Source organism: Paramisgurnus dabryanus, chromosome 6 (genome assembly GCF_030506205.2).
Source record: "Paramisgurnus dabryanus chromosome 6, PD_genome_1.1, whole genome shotgun sequence".
NCBI lineage: Eukaryota > Metazoa > Chordata > Actinopteri > Cypriniformes > Cobitidae > Paramisgurnus > Paramisgurnus dabryanus.
The window spans coordinates 15969844-15990022 of NC_133342.1; the positions used below are offsets into that span (position 1 = coordinate 15969844).

The 20179-nt window shown below is 37.2% G+C and overlaps 1 protein-coding gene across 2 annotated transcripts in view; it reads left to right on the forward strand.

The window, feature by feature from the left end:
• greb1l (GREB1 like retinoic acid receptor coactivator) overlaps positions 1-14151 on the forward strand; it is a 61565-nt gene extending 47414 nt beyond the window's left edge. For both annotated transcript variants that reach the window (XM_065268066.2, XM_065268059.2), the window contains exons 22-34: positions 541-791; positions 996-1528; positions 2775-2877; positions 3773-3928; positions 4010-4155; positions 4873-5034; positions 8334-8538; positions 8785-8953; positions 9045-9251; positions 9340-9481; positions 11336-11536; positions 11946-12084; positions 12188-14151. In XM_065268066.2, coding sequence (XP_065124138.1) covers positions 541-791; positions 996-1528; positions 2775-2877; positions 3773-3928; positions 4010-4155; positions 4873-5034; positions 8334-8538; positions 8785-8953; positions 9045-9251; positions 9340-9481; positions 11336-11536; positions 11946-12084; positions 12188-12351 — 2578 coding nt within the window. In that variant the 3' untranslated portion in view covers positions 12352-14151. The remainder of the gene's footprint in view (positions 1-540; positions 792-995; positions 1529-2774; positions 2878-3772; positions 3929-4009; positions 4156-4872; positions 5035-8333; positions 8539-8784; positions 8954-9044; positions 9252-9339; positions 9482-11335; positions 11537-11945; positions 12085-12187) is intronic.
• The last annotated feature ends 6028 nt before the right edge of the window (positions 14152-20179 follow it).

A 20179-nucleotide genomic window follows, 5' to 3' on the forward strand; every position in this document is an offset into this window, starting at 1 on the left:
GCTTACCATAATGTATCAAAATATCTTGTGTTTATCAAAATAAAAAAACAAGAGGGTAAGTAAACGATGACAGAATTTTCATTTTTGGGTGAACTATCCCTTTAATATTAAATATTTAATATAAAACTTGTATTAAAAACAATTTTTTGTTATTTAATATAATTATAAAATATAATTTAATATAAGTTAATAATTTTTATTATATTTAATGTATTTTAACATTTATTTTTGAATTAAAAGAAAGTATAAGGCAAATGTGAATAAAAAATACAGCATACAAACATATGCAAGATACAAAGCCTGACACAAACACAAAGTTATAAACAGTGTGTTGGGTGCCATTAGGATGAGGTCATTTTGCAGACCTCTAGTTCAAAAAATTGGGATAAAATTAGAAATTAGATTCTATCTTGAAAGATTTGGAAGATTCATTCTCTTTGATGGATCGCCACCTTGTGGTAACTCATATTATTTTACTAGGTCACCTACTGTAGTTTATCAGTGGTATAACCACCATTTGTTTGTGTATGATTTATTCAGGTCTTTGAAGTACTGTGACCTGAGGTTGATTGACTCCAGCTACCTGACCCGTACGGCACTCGAGCAGGAGGTGGGTTTGGCCTGCTCGTACATCACACGCAGTGTGATACCTGAGACCAAAACTATGGGAGGCAGGGAGGAGAGACAGAGAGAGCACGAGAGGAGCTCAGGAGAAATACCAGAACATGATGAACTTCAGATGGAGCTGGAGAGACCACCCAGTAATGCCAGCGCTGCTACCAGAACCTCTGGTAAGTGACATATCGTATTATAGCAATCCTTGGATCAGATATGATATAAATTATAAGATGTAGCTTTTGTTAATTAAAGGCGGGGTGCATGATTTTTGAAAAACACTTTGAAAAAGGGATTCATATTCTTGTTTGTTTTAATGCAAATGTTGTAATGTATTAATTTCTCTCTCTCTCTCTGACCATTTTGTTTTTCTCCTTCAGGCTCCACTACTGAAAATGGCGTCAGTTCCTCAAGTGTGCTCGACAAACCCTCCTCCCACAGTGACCCGGCCAATAGCAGCAGAGGGTTACTGGACTCGTGCACTTCTCCCACTCGCTTCAAGCAGGAATGTGACTCTCAAGCGCCGGGCTCTTTAGCCACGCCCTCTTTCTCATCCGCTTCCTCGTCCTCTTCTTCTTCCTCCTCTCCGGCGGCTCAGAGACCGAGTCAGTCCACCCAGGCACCGCGTGAAGGGAGCAAGACACATGTCTTCCCCAGGACGGCTGTGCTCTCCCGTGCGGCCTATGCCCTGCTGGCTCCGGAAGCATTGGGTCAACCCAGTTCAGCGTCTCTGTTACCCCATGCTGACGTGTCTTGGAGCAGCCCTCTCAGACCGCCTGTTCCTCACGGCCTAGGCGGAGCAGAGCAGTCCCTGTATTATCGGCAGTGGACCACAGCTAGGCAGCACCATGCAGATTATGAAGGGCCTGCTGTGCTGCATCCCAGACGGCTGCTGCTGAGCGGACCGCCACAGGTAAGGAATAGTGTCATCCTTAAAGTATTAAGGGTGTTTTCCTTAAAAAAATCCAGATCATTTACTCACCACCACTTTATCCAAAATGTTGATGTCTTTCTTTGTTCAGTTGAGAAGAAATTAGGTTTTTATGGAAAACGCTTTTTTTTTTCATTTTAATGGACTTTAATGGACCCCAACACTTAACAGTTTTAATGCAGTTTAAAATTGCAGTTTCAAAGAACACTAAACGATCTCAAACGAGGCATAAGGGTCTAATCTATCGAAACGATTGTCATTTTTGGCAAGAAAAATAAAAAATATGCACTTTTAAACAAATTCTCATCTTCCGAGCCAGCGCGACCTCACGTAATTGCGTAATGACGTCGAAAGTTCATGTGTTACATATATGAAACGCACATTTGTGGGCCATTTTAAACAATAAACTGACACAAAAGACATTAATTAGTATCATTCGACATACACCAATGTCGGAACGGTCATCTTTCTCCACACTGGTGCGTAGTTTCGCATACGTCATCTGTGACCTCTTGACGTGATGACGTATTACTTGAAGTCGCGCTGGTGCATCACAGGACCGGACGAGAAGTTGTGGTTTAAAAGTGCATATTTTTATTTTTCTTGCCAAAAATGACACTTGCTTCGCTAGATAAGACCCTTATGCCTCTTTGGGATTGTTTAGTGTCATTTGAAACTGCAATTTGAAACTGCATTAATCTGTTAAGAATTGGGGTCTATTAAAGTCCATTAAAATGAAAAAAATCCTGGAATGTTTTCCTCAAAAAACATAATTTCTTCTCGACTGAACAAAGAAAGACATTAACATTTTGGATGACATGGGGGTGAGTAAATTATCTGGATTTTTTTTAAGAAACTGGACTAATCCTTTTAATGTTGAGTTATAAAATTTTTAGTTGTTTGTAATTATAGATAAAACTGCATGCTTTGTTTAGAAGAGATGTGATGTTATGAACTTACAGTAAGGGTGACCGAGCACCAATGCGTGGAAATATTACTGGCCAATAGAGGACAAATGACTATGATTGGTCCATCCAGAGCAGCACGGCGGAAATCAGCATAAACCATGTGACCACACTTATCACTTTTAACTTTGCTATACAAAGTAAAGTTTAAATAGCCCAACCCATTATCAGAAATCCACTACTTTATTATCACAATACACTACTATTGTAGCTGCTTATACTTGTGCTTTGTTGAGCACTCAGTGTATCTGTCTCTGTTACAGGTGGGAAAAACCGGCGCGTATCTGCAGTTTCTGCGGATTTTGTTTCGCATGCTGATCCGCCTGCTGGAGGTGGATGTTTATGATGAAGAAGAGCTGGATGAGGGTGAGGAAGCTTGGAAAGCTTTAAAGGAATAGTTCGCCCAAAATGAAATTGTGTCATTTTCTCATCCTCATGTTGTTTTAAACCTGTATGAATTTCTTTTTTCTGATGAACACAAAAGAAGATATTTTGAGAAATGATGGTAAGCACACAATTGATGGTAACCATTGACTTCCATAGTAGGAAAACAAATTATGGAAGTATTGTGATAAACAATGAAGATGATATTTTGATAAATGACAGTAAGCACACAGTTAACGGTACCCACTGAATTCCATCGTATTTGTTTTTCCTACAATGGAAGTCAATGGTTACCATCAGCTGTGTGCTTACCATCATTTATCAAAATATCTTCTTTTGTGTTCATCAGAAAAAAGAAATTCATACAGGTTTAGAACAACAAAATTATGTGTTGCTCGTGTTTTCAAATATGTGTTTGTTGCGTCATGTGAACCATGTGCATCACGTGTTTTTTTTTAAAATAAGTGCCTGCTGCACACGCATCAAATCCATTCATGATAAAAGAGACGCTCACGTTCACAAAATACATGCAAGGCACTTCCTTAACAGTAAACTCTGATTACGCATGAGATGTGAGTATCTGGCAAATGCGAGGGTCTCTTTTATCATAAACCCTTTAGACGTGTCTGCAGCAGGCACTTATTTTGACAAGACACGTGATGCACATAGGATCACTCAAAGTGCCGAACACATATTTTGAAATTATGAACCACACACATGACGGCCTACATACATGTTGTGACGAACTTTGCATCATGCAACTTTTGCGGCCGCCACTGGAAAATTATGACAGAATTTTTATTTTTGGGTGAACTATCCCTTTAATTAAATGCTTTATCGTATGCTTATATTAATTACCTCATATTTTATTCTTTAGACGTGCCTGATACCTCCAAAGATCCTCCTGCAAGTGGGCCGCAGTGGCCCGATGTTGAGGACGTCCGTAAAATGCGATTCGACCTTTATCCACGTGACTACAAGTTCAGTCATGCAAGCCCTGTGTATACAGAGGGGACACCAAAGACACTAAATGGTAATGTATGGTTATGTGTCATCAAAATCTGTTGTAAAGGGCTATTTATTGTACAACAATGTATGTGTTTGTGATACACAGGAGTGAAAATAGAGAGGTTAGAGACAGAAGAGGAGACACCGAAGAGAAACACAGTGTCGGTCAGGCTAAGCATGTTCGCGGCCCATAATGCCTTTCATCACTGTGAGCAGTGTCATCATTACAGTGAGCCGCCTCCTGCTACTCAGGTGAGGGCATTTGTGGATCGATGGTGTTATGGGACAGCACATGTAAAAAAATGCATATACAGATACCTGAATTTCAGCTCTCGTGTATCCTGTAAAACATCTTAACCCTTTAACTGCCTGGGTTTCATATTAAAGATTATGGGGGCACATGAATAAAAAAATAAGTTCACAGATAAGTAATGTGTGAAAAATACCCCAATATTAAAAAAAAGTTTTATCTGTTGTAATTATGTTTTTATCTTCATTGTGACTTTTTATGACAGATTGATTAATATAAACATTTTAAAATAAATTATGTGTAAATGACATTAAAATGTACCGCATGTTTTGTTGTAACATGTAAGCCTCTCTGTAAAAACCCATCTAAAGTCATCTTTTTTTTTTTTCGTTTTCTACATAAAATCATCCTGTATAATTTAATATTGACTAAGTAAGGCCATGTCAACGGTTGAAATTGATGTGAAATCAAACTTTGATGTCCTAAATTTATTCTGTATTTCACAGACAGGGTCACAAATTAAAAGGTTAATTGAAGGTGTTTGTTAAATATCTAAATATGAAGCATGTTTTATGACTTTAAATTGTATACATTTTTAAATCATCATCTGAATAAGTGAGGCATAAATAATAGCACACATCTAAAGATGCAAAACAAAGGTTGTGTGGAAATATCAAAAGTATGCTGATGTTGTCTTTTTGTGTGTTTTTTGTGTGTAGCTGTCTGAATGTACCTTCCATGCCTTCACGTTCTGCTCATCCATGCTGGGAGAGGAAGTCCAGCTGCACTTTATCATCCCCAAAACCAAAGAGCATCATTTTGTCTTCAGTCAGCAGGGCAGTCACCTGGAGAGCATGCGGCTCCCATTGCTCTCTGATAAGGTGAGCCACCAAAGTTTGTTTCAGCTCAATCAAGTGTATATTATTTATTTTAGGATCTGTCATGGGATACACATTGAGAGCTGGTTTGCAATTTTATTGATGTGATAACTTTTGCTGTGTTAGATTTAGCACAGTATTGTGTGCAATATTAAAAAGATTACAAATTCTTGAATGGTATAGTTACTAAATGCTACACAAATAACCTTAAAATTAGAAATAAAATCAAATTAAAAACACCTGCTTCTGAGTGCCAGAATTATATGCCAGTTTAAAATTGTCTCTTAAAGGTGACATAGAATGATTGAACGGGGTATTTATCCTTGTTCTGTGATGTGACATGTAGACAAAAAAATGTTTTTGTTTGGGTCTGTAATGCCTTAGAAGCTTCCTAAAAACCTCTCTCAGATAGCTCTACTAGGGTGGGGGATTTTAAACTAGTGAACTAGTTTTGCATGTATTTGGCTCCCCTTACTGGCTTAACTTGCAATCTCATTACTGATTGGCTGACTTTGCTGCCACTCAAAACATTTAGCCAATTATTTTAAAGTGGAGGGGCAGTGAGATGCCTGTGATGTCATAAGCATCAGTTTTTCAGATTGGGCCGTTTTCTGGCTGACATTTGTGACCCGTCACGGAAACCAGGGACTCAAGTCGGCAGCACAAGTTTCGAGAAAATGAGAAACAAAGTTTTTTTTTCGAAATTTGTGATTTTCGTTTTATTGCAGAATCTGTTAGTTGAGATCACGAAGAAGCCTCACCATGTTTGAGATAGCAGTTTTTGTATATTTAAAAGCGTACATTTTGCGGTTAAAATAGGCTTGTTTTTCCGGAGATTCTAGCGTGCAGCGGGGGGCGTCATTGTCTGTGTGTATATTTACATACTGTATAAGCTTTTGTTTTCGCCTCCGCCCCCAAAGGGAACAGCGTGACTACTAAATAAGGATAGTTCGCCCAAAAATGAAAATAATGTAATTAATGACTCACCCTTATGTCATTCTAAACTCGGAAGACCTCCGTTCATCTTCGGAACACAGTTTAAGATGTTTTATCGTTAGATTTAGTCCGAGAGCTTTCTATCCCCTTCATTGAAAATCTATGTATGGTTTCCATGTCCAGAAAGTTAATAAAAACATCATCAAAGTAGTCCATGTGACATCAGTGGGTCAGTAAGATTGTGTTGATGCATCGAAAATACAGTTTGGTCCAAAAATAGCAGAATTACGACTTTATTCAGCATTGTCTTCTCTTCCGGCTCGAGCGTGAAGTCACGTGACTGTAGTGACGCGACTGCCCTGTTTCTCAGACATGTTTGCTAAGTTTTTTTTTTTTTCAAACTTATAGCCTGCGTCTCCCCAGACTGTAAAGCTTGGGCGCACAAAACAAAAGAAAAATAAAAGAAGCTGGGGCGGAACAAATAACAGTCAGCCGCATCGTACGTCAGCCGCGTCACTGACTTTATGCGGCTCCGCAGTCGGATGACGTCAAAGTACCGCGAGAGCTCTTCAAGAAATCTTACGGAGTAGTTTAATTTCGACTCGCTCTCGCGGTACTTTGACGTCATCTGTATGTCATCTGTAACGAGCGAGCCATTGGTAACATCTCTAAAGGATGTCACGTTTTCGACGGCGCTGTTTGGATGATCTATTATACTACTTCCCTATTTTAAATACAAACTTTGAAGGCGGGTTCATGTGTTTAACGGAGTGTAAGCTCATATACCCTTACATGTTACGATTTAAATAGTCTTCAGATTATATATTATATTGTATTACCAGACATTCATGCGAAATCTGATGTAAACAATCTATATTTCACGGATTATACGCATTTGTGGACAAATATGGTCATTGGATAATCTGAAACAGACTGGATTCGACTTGTGATCCCCACAAAGGTAAAAGAGTCATGTTTATTTTTGCGGGTTGTCATTTGGTCATAAAATACTACATATGATGCTAGAACATCTCAAAAAGGGTTTTACAGGGGGCATGGCTTAGCTAAATGAGATGTAAATGAGCCCTATTGTCTCCCCCAGCTGAAAAGAAGAGTCCCTTTCGTCTCGATTTTCTCGGTTTGAGTATTTCTGAGTTCCTATATTCAAATGGCCACAATTTCTCCAAATCTTATCAGATTTCCATGTGTTACACATCGTTGGAAAGCTTAGAAACTGCACTTTCAGAATCTGTGAATATCTCAAAATGTCCAGATCCGACTTGTGTCCCTACTTTCCGTGACTGGTCACATTTCTGAAAGAGGAATTTCTATGAGACTGAGATGTTTAGCATGTTTAGCACTTTTTGTATGTTCGTGAATGCGGGTAGACTACCATTATTTAACAAAGACAAGGTAAAAATGGTTTCTCATTCTCTGTCCTCTTTAAAGGGACACTCCACTTTTTAGAAAATATGCTCATTTTCCAGCTCCCCTATAGTTAAACATTTGACTTTTACCGTTTTGGAATCCATTCACCTGACCTCTGGGTCTGCTGGTAGCACTTAGCATAGCTTAGCACAATCCATTAAATCTGATTATATTTCCAATTTTATATATCCAATGATATTACGCAATGCCCGGAATTAGTCCCCTGCTATTGAAAGTAACCAAGGGAACTATTTTCGGCGCTGCGTAATATCATTGCCCCTCCTGCAGCCATGTTACGACAGCAAAGTCCTTGATTATTACGCCAGTATGAGAGTATAATTCCATATCTGCCTAGAAAATCGCAACTTTTAATTTTCCGTCGGTCTTAGTACACGATGTAACTACAGAAGAGTCAAGTTTTAAATAGGAAAAATATCGAAACTCTGGTTATTTTTGAGCGTGATGCTAATGGTCTAATCAGATTCAATGGATTATGCTAAGCTATGCTAAAAGTGGTACCGCCAGACCCGGAGATCAGCTGAATGGATTCCAGAAAGGTAAGAATCAAATGTTTAACTCTAGGGGAGCTGGAAAATGAGTCCCGTTTAAAGGTGCACTGTGTAACTTTTAGAAAGATCTCTTGACAGAAATGCAAACTATATTATCATATATATATATATAGAATGAGACGTTTTTTTCTACATACACCGCGGGTCCCCTTACATGGAAGTCGCCATTTTGTGTCGCCATGTTTTTACAGTAGCCCTAAATGGACAAACTGCTCTGTAGAACGCGTTTCATCACTACGTTGTCTCAGACGATGATGTTTGTCCTGTGGTCACATAATTTAGGGTTATAAAGCTTCATTCTGAATGTCATGATCCAAACATTGAAATAAAGATTAAAAATTGACCATGTTGCTCTGTTTACTAACCCAGGAGTCTGGCATGTTGAAAAGTCCCATCTTCACCCCCACCACGGGTCGTCAAGAGCACGGTCTTCTCAACATCTACCATGCCATGGAGGGAGTCGAACATCTGCACATCCTGGTGGTTAAGCAGTATGAAATGCCTCTCTACAGGAAATACTGGCCCAACCACATCCTTCTGGTGCTGCCTGCTATGTTCAACAACTCGGGTGTTGGTGAGTTATGGCAGGAAATCAAAATCAACTTTATTTTGCCAAGTGTACCACTATTCTAAATATTAAGGGTTAAATAGCCCCACATTGTTTTTGGTTGCTCTAGCCCTGCTTTTTAGGGTTTTCCCAAGCAATTTTATATTTCAGTTGGACTGAAACAGGGTTCATGTTTCCTTATAAATGTCTGGTTTAATAAATCAAAAAGAAAATAGTTTTCTTGATGGCTTATTTTTACGTATTTCATTTCAGGGGCGGCTCGCTTCATGATCAAGGAGCTGTCCTACCACAACCTGGAGCTGGAGAGGAACCGGCAGGAGGAGCAGGGTGTCAGACGCCAGGACGTCTGGCCCTTTATCATCATGATGGATGATTCATGCGTCCTATGGAACGCCCATCAACCTGGACCTGAAGGCATGAGGTACGTGATGAAGGATGGCACTGATTTGGTCCGTTGCATAATCGAAATGTCTTCATTTGCTAACGTCCACCTCTCTTTCTCTGTCTCTCAGTGAGATGATGAATGTGTCACTGAAGAGCGTCTTACAGCATTTGGAGACCACTCCAAAGATCTCGCTTTATGCCATGTGCGGCCTTCAGAAGTGGAGCAGTAGTTTGTCTTCTCGACCTCACGGGATGTCTTTCTCTCGTTGTCACCTCCATGACCTCATCATGCTGAATGTTGACCTCACCCAGAATGTTCAGTATGACCTAAACCGGTGAGAAGAAAACCCTAGTTTGTGTCTGTTTGAGTAAATCAGTTTGTCATTATCAAGGAAAAGTAATTTTATTTTGTGTGTGTGTAAGGTTTACGTGTGAAGAGGTGGACTTTAACCTGAGGGCAAACAGCAGTGGTCTTCTGTTGTGTCGTTTTAATCACTTCAGCATCATGAAGAAACACATCCCCATAGGAGGACATAGAAACTTCCATATCAAGCCTAAACTTATGGTGAGCTTCATAGCAACTGCAGTTACACTGTACATTCACTAGTGGGAGCTACTGGACCAGTCAATTAATAGCAAAAAAGTTGTTTCAGTCGCAACAACATAAACAAACTGCTTTTTCAGGTAGACTTGAGCAAAGAATCAATAACAAGCTCTTTTCAGATTAGTTTATTTAAAAAAAAAAGCTAAATAAATAAAAAGTAGATTACTTTAGTTCAAATTATAACTAAAGTCTATCAACTACTACACTGAGCTACATTACTGTGTAAAGATAATGTATACAATGATAGCTATGCGTGTTCTTGCCTGACTGTCAAGTCATGGATACATTAGTGATCCATTCTCACCATCTTCCCTCGTCTTTAGGAAACTAAAGCATTTTTATTGTCGACAAGGTATTTGTTCCAGAGGTCAGTTTAACCACTAGCCAGACCGATAAACAAACTAAGACTGACTGTTAACTTCAGAAAACTCCAAAATGGGGGAGTACTTCCTCCCACTGACAGATAGACACTCCTCAATTCTAACCTTTTGGGGGTACCGCACACTTTTGGAGTTAATGCTGCATTTTGAATCCAAAACACTTCTTTAAAATGTAAAATAAATCTTTGGTGTCGCCGGAGTACGTAGTTGTAGCTCAAAATATCATATAGGCAATTTATTATAGCACGTTAAAATTGAAACTTTATAGATATGAGCAAAAAAGTGCCGTGGTTGGAAAGTGCAGATTAAGGGGCGGTATTATCCCCTTATGACATCACAAGGGGAGCCAATTTCAATTACCTATTTTTCACATGTTTGCATGGAATGGTTTACCAAAACTGGGTAGGGATGCTCGGATCAGGATTTTTGCAGCCGATAACCGATTTGTGATCGGCCGATACCGATTTTTTAAAAAAAAGCTGATATGCAAGCTCTTTGATGACTGTAACTGTTAACATTTTTTCTAGATAAAGTGTCTTTGTTATATTACTTACAGTAATTAGGTATATTAATGTTTTAATAGAGACTCAAATATATAAGTACAACAAATTTTTATTTTGCAAAGAGATATTTAATATCTCTCTAAAAAGGTTTGTCTCCTAAAAGTAATGAAAATAAAACACTTCACAGTCTTTACTGTATGAATTAAATATACACGCATTCGTATGAAGTATATCAGTTATTTAGTCAAGAGCAGAGAGTGGTTTTATTGAGAAATGAATTAGGTTACTGTAGCTTTAAGACGTGAGAGAGAGATTGCTCTTTTCACGTGCACTGATGACAGGCTGCTGTGTGTGTGCGTGCGGCGGCAGAACGCAGACAAGAGCAGCTGTGAGGAAAATCAAAGTTTAAACGCTCAAAACTTTAAAACCCATGCAAATAAGAATTTTATAGTAAGAATTTTACAAAATCTCCTTATGGAACATGATCTTTATTTAATATCCTAATGATAAACTATCATTAGTTTATCAAATAAACTATACTTTGCAAGGCTGTGCATTCAACCGTTCGCGTACGTTCACGTACACATGAAAAACACACAATACTATGGGCTTATTGCTACAAATTTCCCCGCGCTTCTTATGACTGGTCCAGGATACCATATGTCCATACAGTATAAAAAAATATATGCAGTACACATCAAACTTTTTAATAACAATCAACCATAAACAATTAAGATACAACTAATAATTTCTATAGATAACATGCCATATCCCTGCCACATATTAATTTCTAAAACAGAAATTTAGAGAGAGGTTGCATTGAGAAAATGTTAGATGCACTGTAGGCTGTGTATGGTTTTTGTTATCTGCATAATGGCACTCTGAATCTTGCATTGTTTATAAACACTCGTTCCCTTGTTCTTGTTCCACAGAGGATGGAGACCCCTGTGCACGTAAGTGCATCTCAATACGTCTGCGCCCCGGACAGTGAACAGACGCTGCTGTCTGCTCCTGCTCAACTCCTGCTGGAGAAGTTTTTGCAGAACTGCAGCCACCGTCTCTTTCCTCTGGCTCTCTGTAACAGCTCAAACCCAGTGTTGTCTATCGACAGCTATCTCAGTCTCGGCCCAGAGGTAATTCCCACTCTTTATTGGAGGAATGAAATCACTTGTCACTTTTTTGCTGTCACTGGGGTGGTAGCCTTTAAAAAAAACATGTTTGTACCTAAAGGGTGCATATTGGTACCCCAAAGGTCCCAAATCTATACATGTCTGTCTTTAAATGGTAGATATCAGGACCTTTTTAAAAGGTACCGTCCTAGTGACAGCATTTGAACCTTTCTTTCTGAGAGTGTATGGTAGAAAGATTTTAAGATGCGGTCAATTTACATTTATGATCTGGGTAGACGTTTTTATCCAAAAACACTTACTTAGTATCTGTGTTACTTGGAATCGAACTTAGGAGCTTTGCAGTGAATGCAATGCTGTACCTATGTATGTAAATGTATTTGTGTGTTAATTATTGTTGTTTATGTGTTTATAGATTCAGGTATGTTACGTCAGCTCTCGGCCTCACTCGGTGAATGTGGATCATCAGGGACTCGTCTTCAGCGGGTTATTGCTTTACTTGTGTGACTCCTTTGTAGTTTCAAACCTTCTAAAAAAGTTCAACTTTCTGAAAGGTGAGGCCACTTATAATTGTATAGTTTGGGTTTAATTTTTTAAAACTTTTATGAATTGATTCGATGTAAATATAAAATTTTCTCTCTGCTTTCGTTCTTGCAGGCGCCACATTGTGCGTCATCTGTCAGGACCGGAGCTCTTTGCGTCAGACAATTGTTCGTTTGGAACTAGAAGACGAATGGCAGTTTCGTCTGCGGGATGAATTTCAGACGGCCAACTGCAGTGAGGATCGGCCACTTTACTTTCTAACAGGACGCCACATTTAGTCATCTACATTGTATCGATCAATTAAATGACAGTCGAGGGAATCCAAAGAAACAATGTTTTCCTGACATCAAGATTAGGATGTGAGAAATTACTGGAACTGAGCTTTTCTACAGTAAGGATTTCTCCTCAACGTGGGCTCGCCACTCGGCTCTACCTCGGATGTTGGACACATGCCTTGTGTGTTCGCCTTTTTTTACATTTTTGGAAAATCTTCGATGACTTTGTTGGAGATTTACGCGCGAAGGACGACTTCTGAATGATTGTAAATGTTCCTATATGTTCTTACGGACATATATGTAATCTCAGGGTTTTTTGTCTTAAGACAAAAAAAGGACTACTGCTATTCCTTCTCTATCGCCTATTTTATGTATAATTGTTTCCTCCAAAGACTTTAAATTCAAGAGCGAAGATCTTCTGGATACTTTTATCTTGCCAAAGATATCAACCGACGTAATCAAAAATACTCATCATGTTCTCTTGAGAATTGTCAGCTCATCCGTTTCAAAGTTCAATTGCTGATTACTACATCCTCACATGAAACAAGAGTCATTTTATGACCTTCTCATTCCCCGATGTCTGCTTATGTTGATTGTAATGCTCATTGGTACTACTGATGGCCTAAAAACCTCGCTGGTTTGATTTGAATCTGATTGCTGGTCTTTAGCTGCTCTCCCAGCCTGATCAGCCCACAAAACCATTGTAAAACGACCAAAACAGACCACTGGTATACTGGTTTAAGCTGTTATTAACAGCAGGGATGTGGCTGATGGTTTTGTTTTTTACCAATTTATTCAGAATCTGTAGTTAGCATCTAGTCATTGTCATATTTTGCTAAAACATTCCTTATTTTGAAGTAGCTGGGAATGTTTAGAGTTGCACACCATAAATGCCTTAAGTTGTATGACCCTGATGACATCACAATCCCAAACTTCACTCCGAAAGCGACTGCGAACATCGGTGTTAGTTGAAAGCCAAATGCTCAATTCATCTGACTTTCATAGAGACTTTAAATGTTTGGGGTTGGTTTATGAAAGGGAATATATTTAGGTGTTAAGAACTTTATGGATGTTTAAAGAAAAGCTTTGTTTACATTTTAAGAAATCCCGATATTAATATATTTCACAGATATTTTTGTCACTTTGGATTCTGGCTAGTTTTACAGAAAAGTCACTTTGAGCCATATGTGTCACGGATAACCGGTGTCCTTTCTTTATTCCATGGCACAAAGAATCTACCTAAGATTTTGGATTTTAAGGACGCTTTAGTTTCAGGTGATTTATTTAAAGTGAGAAAAAAAGCGCATCCCTTTTTTGAGGGAGTTTTCTTATTTATTGAAGATTAGCTTCACGGACCGATAATCATTTAAAAATCTTGAATGCTTAGCTAGGTGAGTCTTTAAAAGCTTTGCACACGACCATTAAATCTGTGTATAGATGTTGTATTACAAATGTAGTGATGCAAACACGAAAATGTGGTTTACATATGCCAGTATGAACCTACTGGATTGTTTGAAATAAAATGCATCAGGTCCTATTTTGATATTGATTGTAATGAAGAAAGCCAAATGCCCACTTGACAACCTTAAGAATGTGTCTCATTTGTAGATAAATTATGCAATTTGCTTCTCACAATCTTTGCCTCTTTTCTGTCAGCTGTGAATAGTCTCGATGTATGTAGCACCGAACCATTTGAAAACTTCTACCTCATGATCTACTGGCTTTGGTTTAGTAAACATGAAAACATGTTCTTCTTGTTATGGAGATAAATGAATGTAATAAAAAGTGTTATCAACAACTGAATTTGTGACTCTCAGACATCACTTACTAACGTCACCAGATTAAACATGACAAATGACAGGTACTTTTTGCAGTGGCGGCCAGTGTCTACTTTTTCTGAGGACGCTCGATGAGAAGTTCATCACAACATGTATGTAGCCCGTCATGTGTGTGGTTCCTTTTTTCAAAATATGTGTTCTGCTCGTCGAGAGATTGTACCGCAGTGTGTAAAAAAAGAACAATTTAGAAGAGAGGGCGGGACTTTCAACAGGTCACGTGTCTTTCCGGGACCATCAGATGCTGTGTAATCTTGGCAGTGTGAATAAACAAAAACTCTTAACTATTCCGGAAAAATCCAGGATGCCTGTCCCGTGTATTTTACGAAATCTCTGTGTGAAAAGGGCTCATGTAGTCTTTGTAGTACCAGAACGGAGCAGTCCTGTAATGATTATTTTCACCGGCAGAGGGAACCGCGAGCTACTGGTTTTTTGTTGCACGCCACTGATTTAGCGAAGAAGAATTTACCACGAGACACACGAGAAAGCGTCATCAAGTTATCATCAATCAAGATATGAAAACAGTCAAAGTTATCGGGGTTTAAGGTACTAACTACTCATGTTTAATTAAATATGTTTACATTTTGTATTATTTCTTCTGTTTTTACAATGCTATGTAATCAGCTGAAGTACCTTAGAAGTAATTTCTTGTCATGTCATATATGTGCACTGAATAAAAAAAGGGAAAAAATAGATTTAGGCTACAGAAATTGTTCAATTAATTAAATTAGAAACACTAAAAAATTACTTTCTTACTAAGTACAAATATTCAAAAATTCTTAAAACATGATTAATTTCCTTGATAAGTAAAATGCCCTAAGAAAATAAGTAGTTTTTAGACCAAAATATTTAATTCGCAAAAATAAGCAAAAAAAATCTTACCCCACTGGCAGATTTTTTGCTTGTTTTAAGCACAAGTTCACTTCAGTTTAATATTTTTTGTCTTAAAACTAGATTTTTTTTCTTAGAGGATTTTGCTTATGAAGAAAATAGATTTTTTTGGATATTTGTACTGAAAACAAGACAGAAATACTAAGTAAGAAAGTCATTTTTGCAAAAAAAAGTTTTGTCCCCATTTTTTATTTATAGATAGGTAACAACAAATGAGATTTTAATGATATTTTGACCATTGAACTAGTAAATGTCACCGGTTTTCATTTAAAAAATCTGGGGCCTCATTTATAAAGCCTGCGTACGCACAGATTTGATCGTAAAGTGTGCGTAGGCGAAAATCCACGGCAAAGTCCATATTTATAAAAACCGTCTTTGACGTGGAAAAGTCCTTAGCGCCACGTCAGGGTCTGAGCAGACGTACGCACTTTTGCTTGTCTGATTGCTGCAGGTTTTTGGAAATATAAGCTATTCTTGCTTTTTGAAATTGTGTTTAAACAGTGACAAGCGCTTTTTATATGTCTGACATTAATTACGCATCGTTTAAAGGCGGAGATCTGAAACTGCTCGGCTGCGCGCACAAGTTCAAGTTCATTTCTGATTTATAGATTTGAAAGGGGTACGCGCGTTTTCTGCGCGTACGTTCGGTTTATGAATCACACGTACGCATTTTTGTGAAATGATCGTAAGATCAAATTTAGGATGGTTTTTACGCAGCATTTTATAAATGAGGCCCCTGGTCACCTTATTTTAATTTACTAACAAGAAAGAAATTTAGTAATTCTCCAAAATTGCTTTCATTTAAACTGACATGTAAGCTTAGCTTTGTCACATAAGATTAAGCTAAAGTCCATTAGCTACACAGGTACAGATACAGAAATATAGGCTGGCTATAATATATAATTGCATATTTGTATAATTTCTAGTTTGTGTTGCGGTCAAAATACAATTATATTAAATAATAACAATTCAATAATTAATTATAACAATAGCATTTTTATTTAAGTTATATTCTCACACATACTACAGTTATGTGTGATTTTGTTGTTGTTTTTAACTAAAGAGGGGAACCTCAGTAAAAGTCCACTTCAGCAGCGGCCCAGTCTTTTTCTGATTTATTGTTTTCTAGATAAAATCATCCTGATCCTACATAATGTAAAGAACATTCTGTGAAAATCTACTCTTGATATCTTTAATATTGACTGAGTAAGGTCACATCAAAGATTGACATTATGTGAAATCAGTGTCTGAAATCAAACTTTCTTTCTAATTTCAAAATTACATTAGGAGACAGGGTCACAATTTTTTTGTACATACAACCCAGACATGTTTGTGAGAGGCTTGAGTGGTATCTAAAAATGGTCTTCGACATTTTAACAAAAATTATAACCTTAAAATACCACAATACAATTTAACAGTTAATAATAATAGAAATCCAGATTGTGTGACATTTATCAACAATGTCACTGTGAACTGTTAGACTGTCGGGATCTTTTATAATGTTTGGTGTTTTGTAAACCCTCACTTATCAAAGTTTAAACTTTATACACAGTCACCTATGTCCTGTTTTATTTGACTCTGTATAAAATCACACCACAAAGTTGTAATGCACTTTAACCCTAGTAAAACAGTCTGACACACAGCCAGGTTATTTTGTTAGTTTATTGAGATCACCTCACGAGTTTTACCTACCTGTAGGGGTGTAACGGTACGCAAAAATCACGGTTCGGTGCGAACCCCGGTTTTGAAGCCACGGTTCGGTTCATTTTCGGTACAGTAAGGGAGAAATGCAAACATTAAACTGCAGGTTGTTTATTACTTTAAACTTTTTTTTACAATTTGTTTACACTTTTTTAAACACTTTATTAAAGTATAAAATATATATAAAATGAAAAAATAATAAATAAAATACTACTGCAAAGTTATTTTTTACATTATTTTATAACAGAAGGTAACTCTTATCTTAACCTTCTCTTAAACTTTTTCTACTAAAACCTTGAACTAACAAATTCAATTCCTGAATACATTTATGAACTATTAGCCTACATTTTTGCCACTAAAAATTTTCTGTTTTGATTTATTTTTGATTGTTTAACTCACAGAATTGAATTGGCTATGTACCATCTCTGTATAAAAATAATATTACTGCTCTATGTGTAACTGCATAGCAAGCAACATGATGATATACTTATTATACACTCATTTTGAGATTAGTGAGCTGCATACATAGCCATCTTTGATCTTTTGCACGTTTCTCCTAATCTTTGCTTGTGTCATCAATGTAAGCTGTGACTTTACTTACGAACCCCTCCGCAGCTGAGTAACAGCTGAGTAAGCCCTGGTTACAGCTCTTCTCTGTCCCGACCAGCTGATCGCATTGTGACAATGATATGATTGACGTGATATGCAGATGAAAAATCTGATCACGCATTCCTTATTCTTGCTGTCACAGAAAGCGCGTCTCATGATTGCATAGCAACGAAAGACGTGCATCCTCTCACGCACTTTTGAAAGAACAAAGCAGCGCGTTGACACGCATTTAACATGCGCTTTTAGATACGACACGTAAACGTTTACATCAATAATCAAACGGATATACAACTAAGTAAATAAAAATCTTTCTGCGGGCCGAATTATGTTATATGTTTGACAGAAGACTTGCGCTGAACGCGGAGACTTCCGCCACTTAATATGTTCGTGCGGAAACGCACGTATTATGTTCCGCACAGGCGCACACAAAATACTTTCGGTGCACGTGCGCACCGTGCCGAAAGCCCTGAACCGAAACGGTCCGGTTCGAATACACGAACCGTTACACCCCTACCTACCTAGGAGAATATAAGTGTCTTAATACATTTTGGATGGAGCTTCTGAAAAATGTGATAGTCAGTGTTTTGATGCATTTATAAATCCTATTACAGTCAGAAGAGCTTAGAAACACACAAATTTCATACAGTTTAGTACATATAATAGGGGCGGTTTCCTGAACAGGGATTAGTTTAAGCCAGGACTAGGCCTTAGCGTTTTAAGGTGCAAAGTACTGACAGATGAAGTTTCGTTTTATCAGGTATGTGCGTGTACCATATTTTTCCACTGGCAGCACGACTAACATGGCAGGGCATCTCCGGGTTCAAGGTCATATATAATATTTCATAAAGTAGTCTAAAAATGGCATAGCAACCTGTTCTTAAAAAAAAGAAAAAAAAGAGAGAATCGAATCGTGACCTTGTCTGAGTGCTGCAGGTAAGCCATTCTTGCCGCTTGGAAATGATTTGGACATTGACAGGTGCTCTTTAATATGTCAATGTGATTAATTAGGCATCGTTTAAATTGAGATATCTGCCAGTGTTTAATTGCGCACAATTTCAAGATTATTTGCGATTTAAACGCTACATTGCACATCTGTATACACATACACGCTTTTAAAAAATGATCGTAAGATCAAATTTAGGATGGTTCTTACACAGCATTTTATAAAGGAGTCCTATTTACTATTTGATACTAGGCCTGTGCATCACAAAATTGATGTATCATTAAGGGTTTTTACACAGAGAAAAGTCTAATAAGAAATGGTAAAGTCACAGGACCTGTACGGTAGCACTATGGTACATTTTGGTAATTTTTGATAGTACTACAATGTATAAAATCACTTTGAGGTTAACCAAACTTGAAAGACTGCACAAACATGATCTCATTTTCACTTTGATTTGAGAATGTTACACTCAGTTCTTTGATGACTTCATCTCCATTCCATCTGGTTTCTGATTTATAATGACATAATAATGATGCACATTGCTAGATGTGCTACAATCTGGATGAGATTTTTAAAAAAGAAGACAAACTATGGAAGGATAGACAAATTCTGCCAAATAAATTAACAAATGTATGTGTTTGCAGCTTTTGGAGCTGAGCCTGTTAATGACTATGTCAGGGGTGTGAAGTCCAGTTCCATCAGAACATATCTAAATAAGTGTTATCTAGATTTTATACTACAATGCAGTAGTTCATGTTAAATACAGTAATATAATTCTTATCTTGGTTATTGTTCATCTTTAGATATTCTAATTTATTTATCACATAATTGCCATAAATCAACTTTAACTATCACTTCTATGATATCAAAAGATTCCTAATGATGGACCCCATTCGTCATTCCTTCCTTATTTCAAAATATATCTGGAATCTTCATCATCTAGCTCGCTGTGTGGTTTGTGTCTGAGTTTTGTTGTTCTCTATTTTGCCCTCTTGGGATATCTTTTGTTGTTTTTAGCCCTGCTTGCTGTTTTTGGACAAACATTTTGTGTTGGTAATGACTTGATGTTTTGGCTTATTTGGAAATATTAGTATTATTTAAACTGACCAAATTATTATTGCACAGCTCTCTACATGATAAAAAATTATATCATATCAACATATATTTTTATGTTACTTTAACTTAAAAAGTTAGAGTTTTTTTTTTTTTTTTAAGTTTTTCTAAGTTATGTCAACTAAAAACGAGTCAAAACTTTAAAAAATTGGGTTAAATTGACTTGAAGCTGTTTAAACTTTATGCTGCATTCTTTTTTTACAAGGTAAAAACTTGATTCTGATGGGTCGACATTTCAAAATCTGTTACCCCTGATAACAACCACTAATATTGCTAAGAAAATGCTGATATTGTCACTTAGTGTGAATGGAAAATATCTCTATTTTTACTACAGCTATTTGCACTTAGGGTAAATAGTGTTTATTGCTATTTGCACATAATGTAAATAGTATCTACTGTAAATAGACCATTTGCGTGTTTGCAAACAGAGATGATGTATTTTGTGGTGGCACAAAACGGTGGCATAAAGTGACAGCTATGCAGTAGACGTGTGAAGTGTTAGCGTTAAATTGTGATTATTATGGATCCAGTGATCAGTTCCCCCGATGTTTCCCTTTAGTGTAATGGGAGCATTTTCATCAAGTTACGTTTATTTTTTAAATAGATTCATTAAACGTTTCAATAGCTTGGCTACTGTGATGTGTGGATGTATGTAATGTATTGCTCTTTATTGGTAAATCAATTATTTTTACAGTATAAATAGCTAAAGTACATATAAAAGCAATACTATCATGTATTC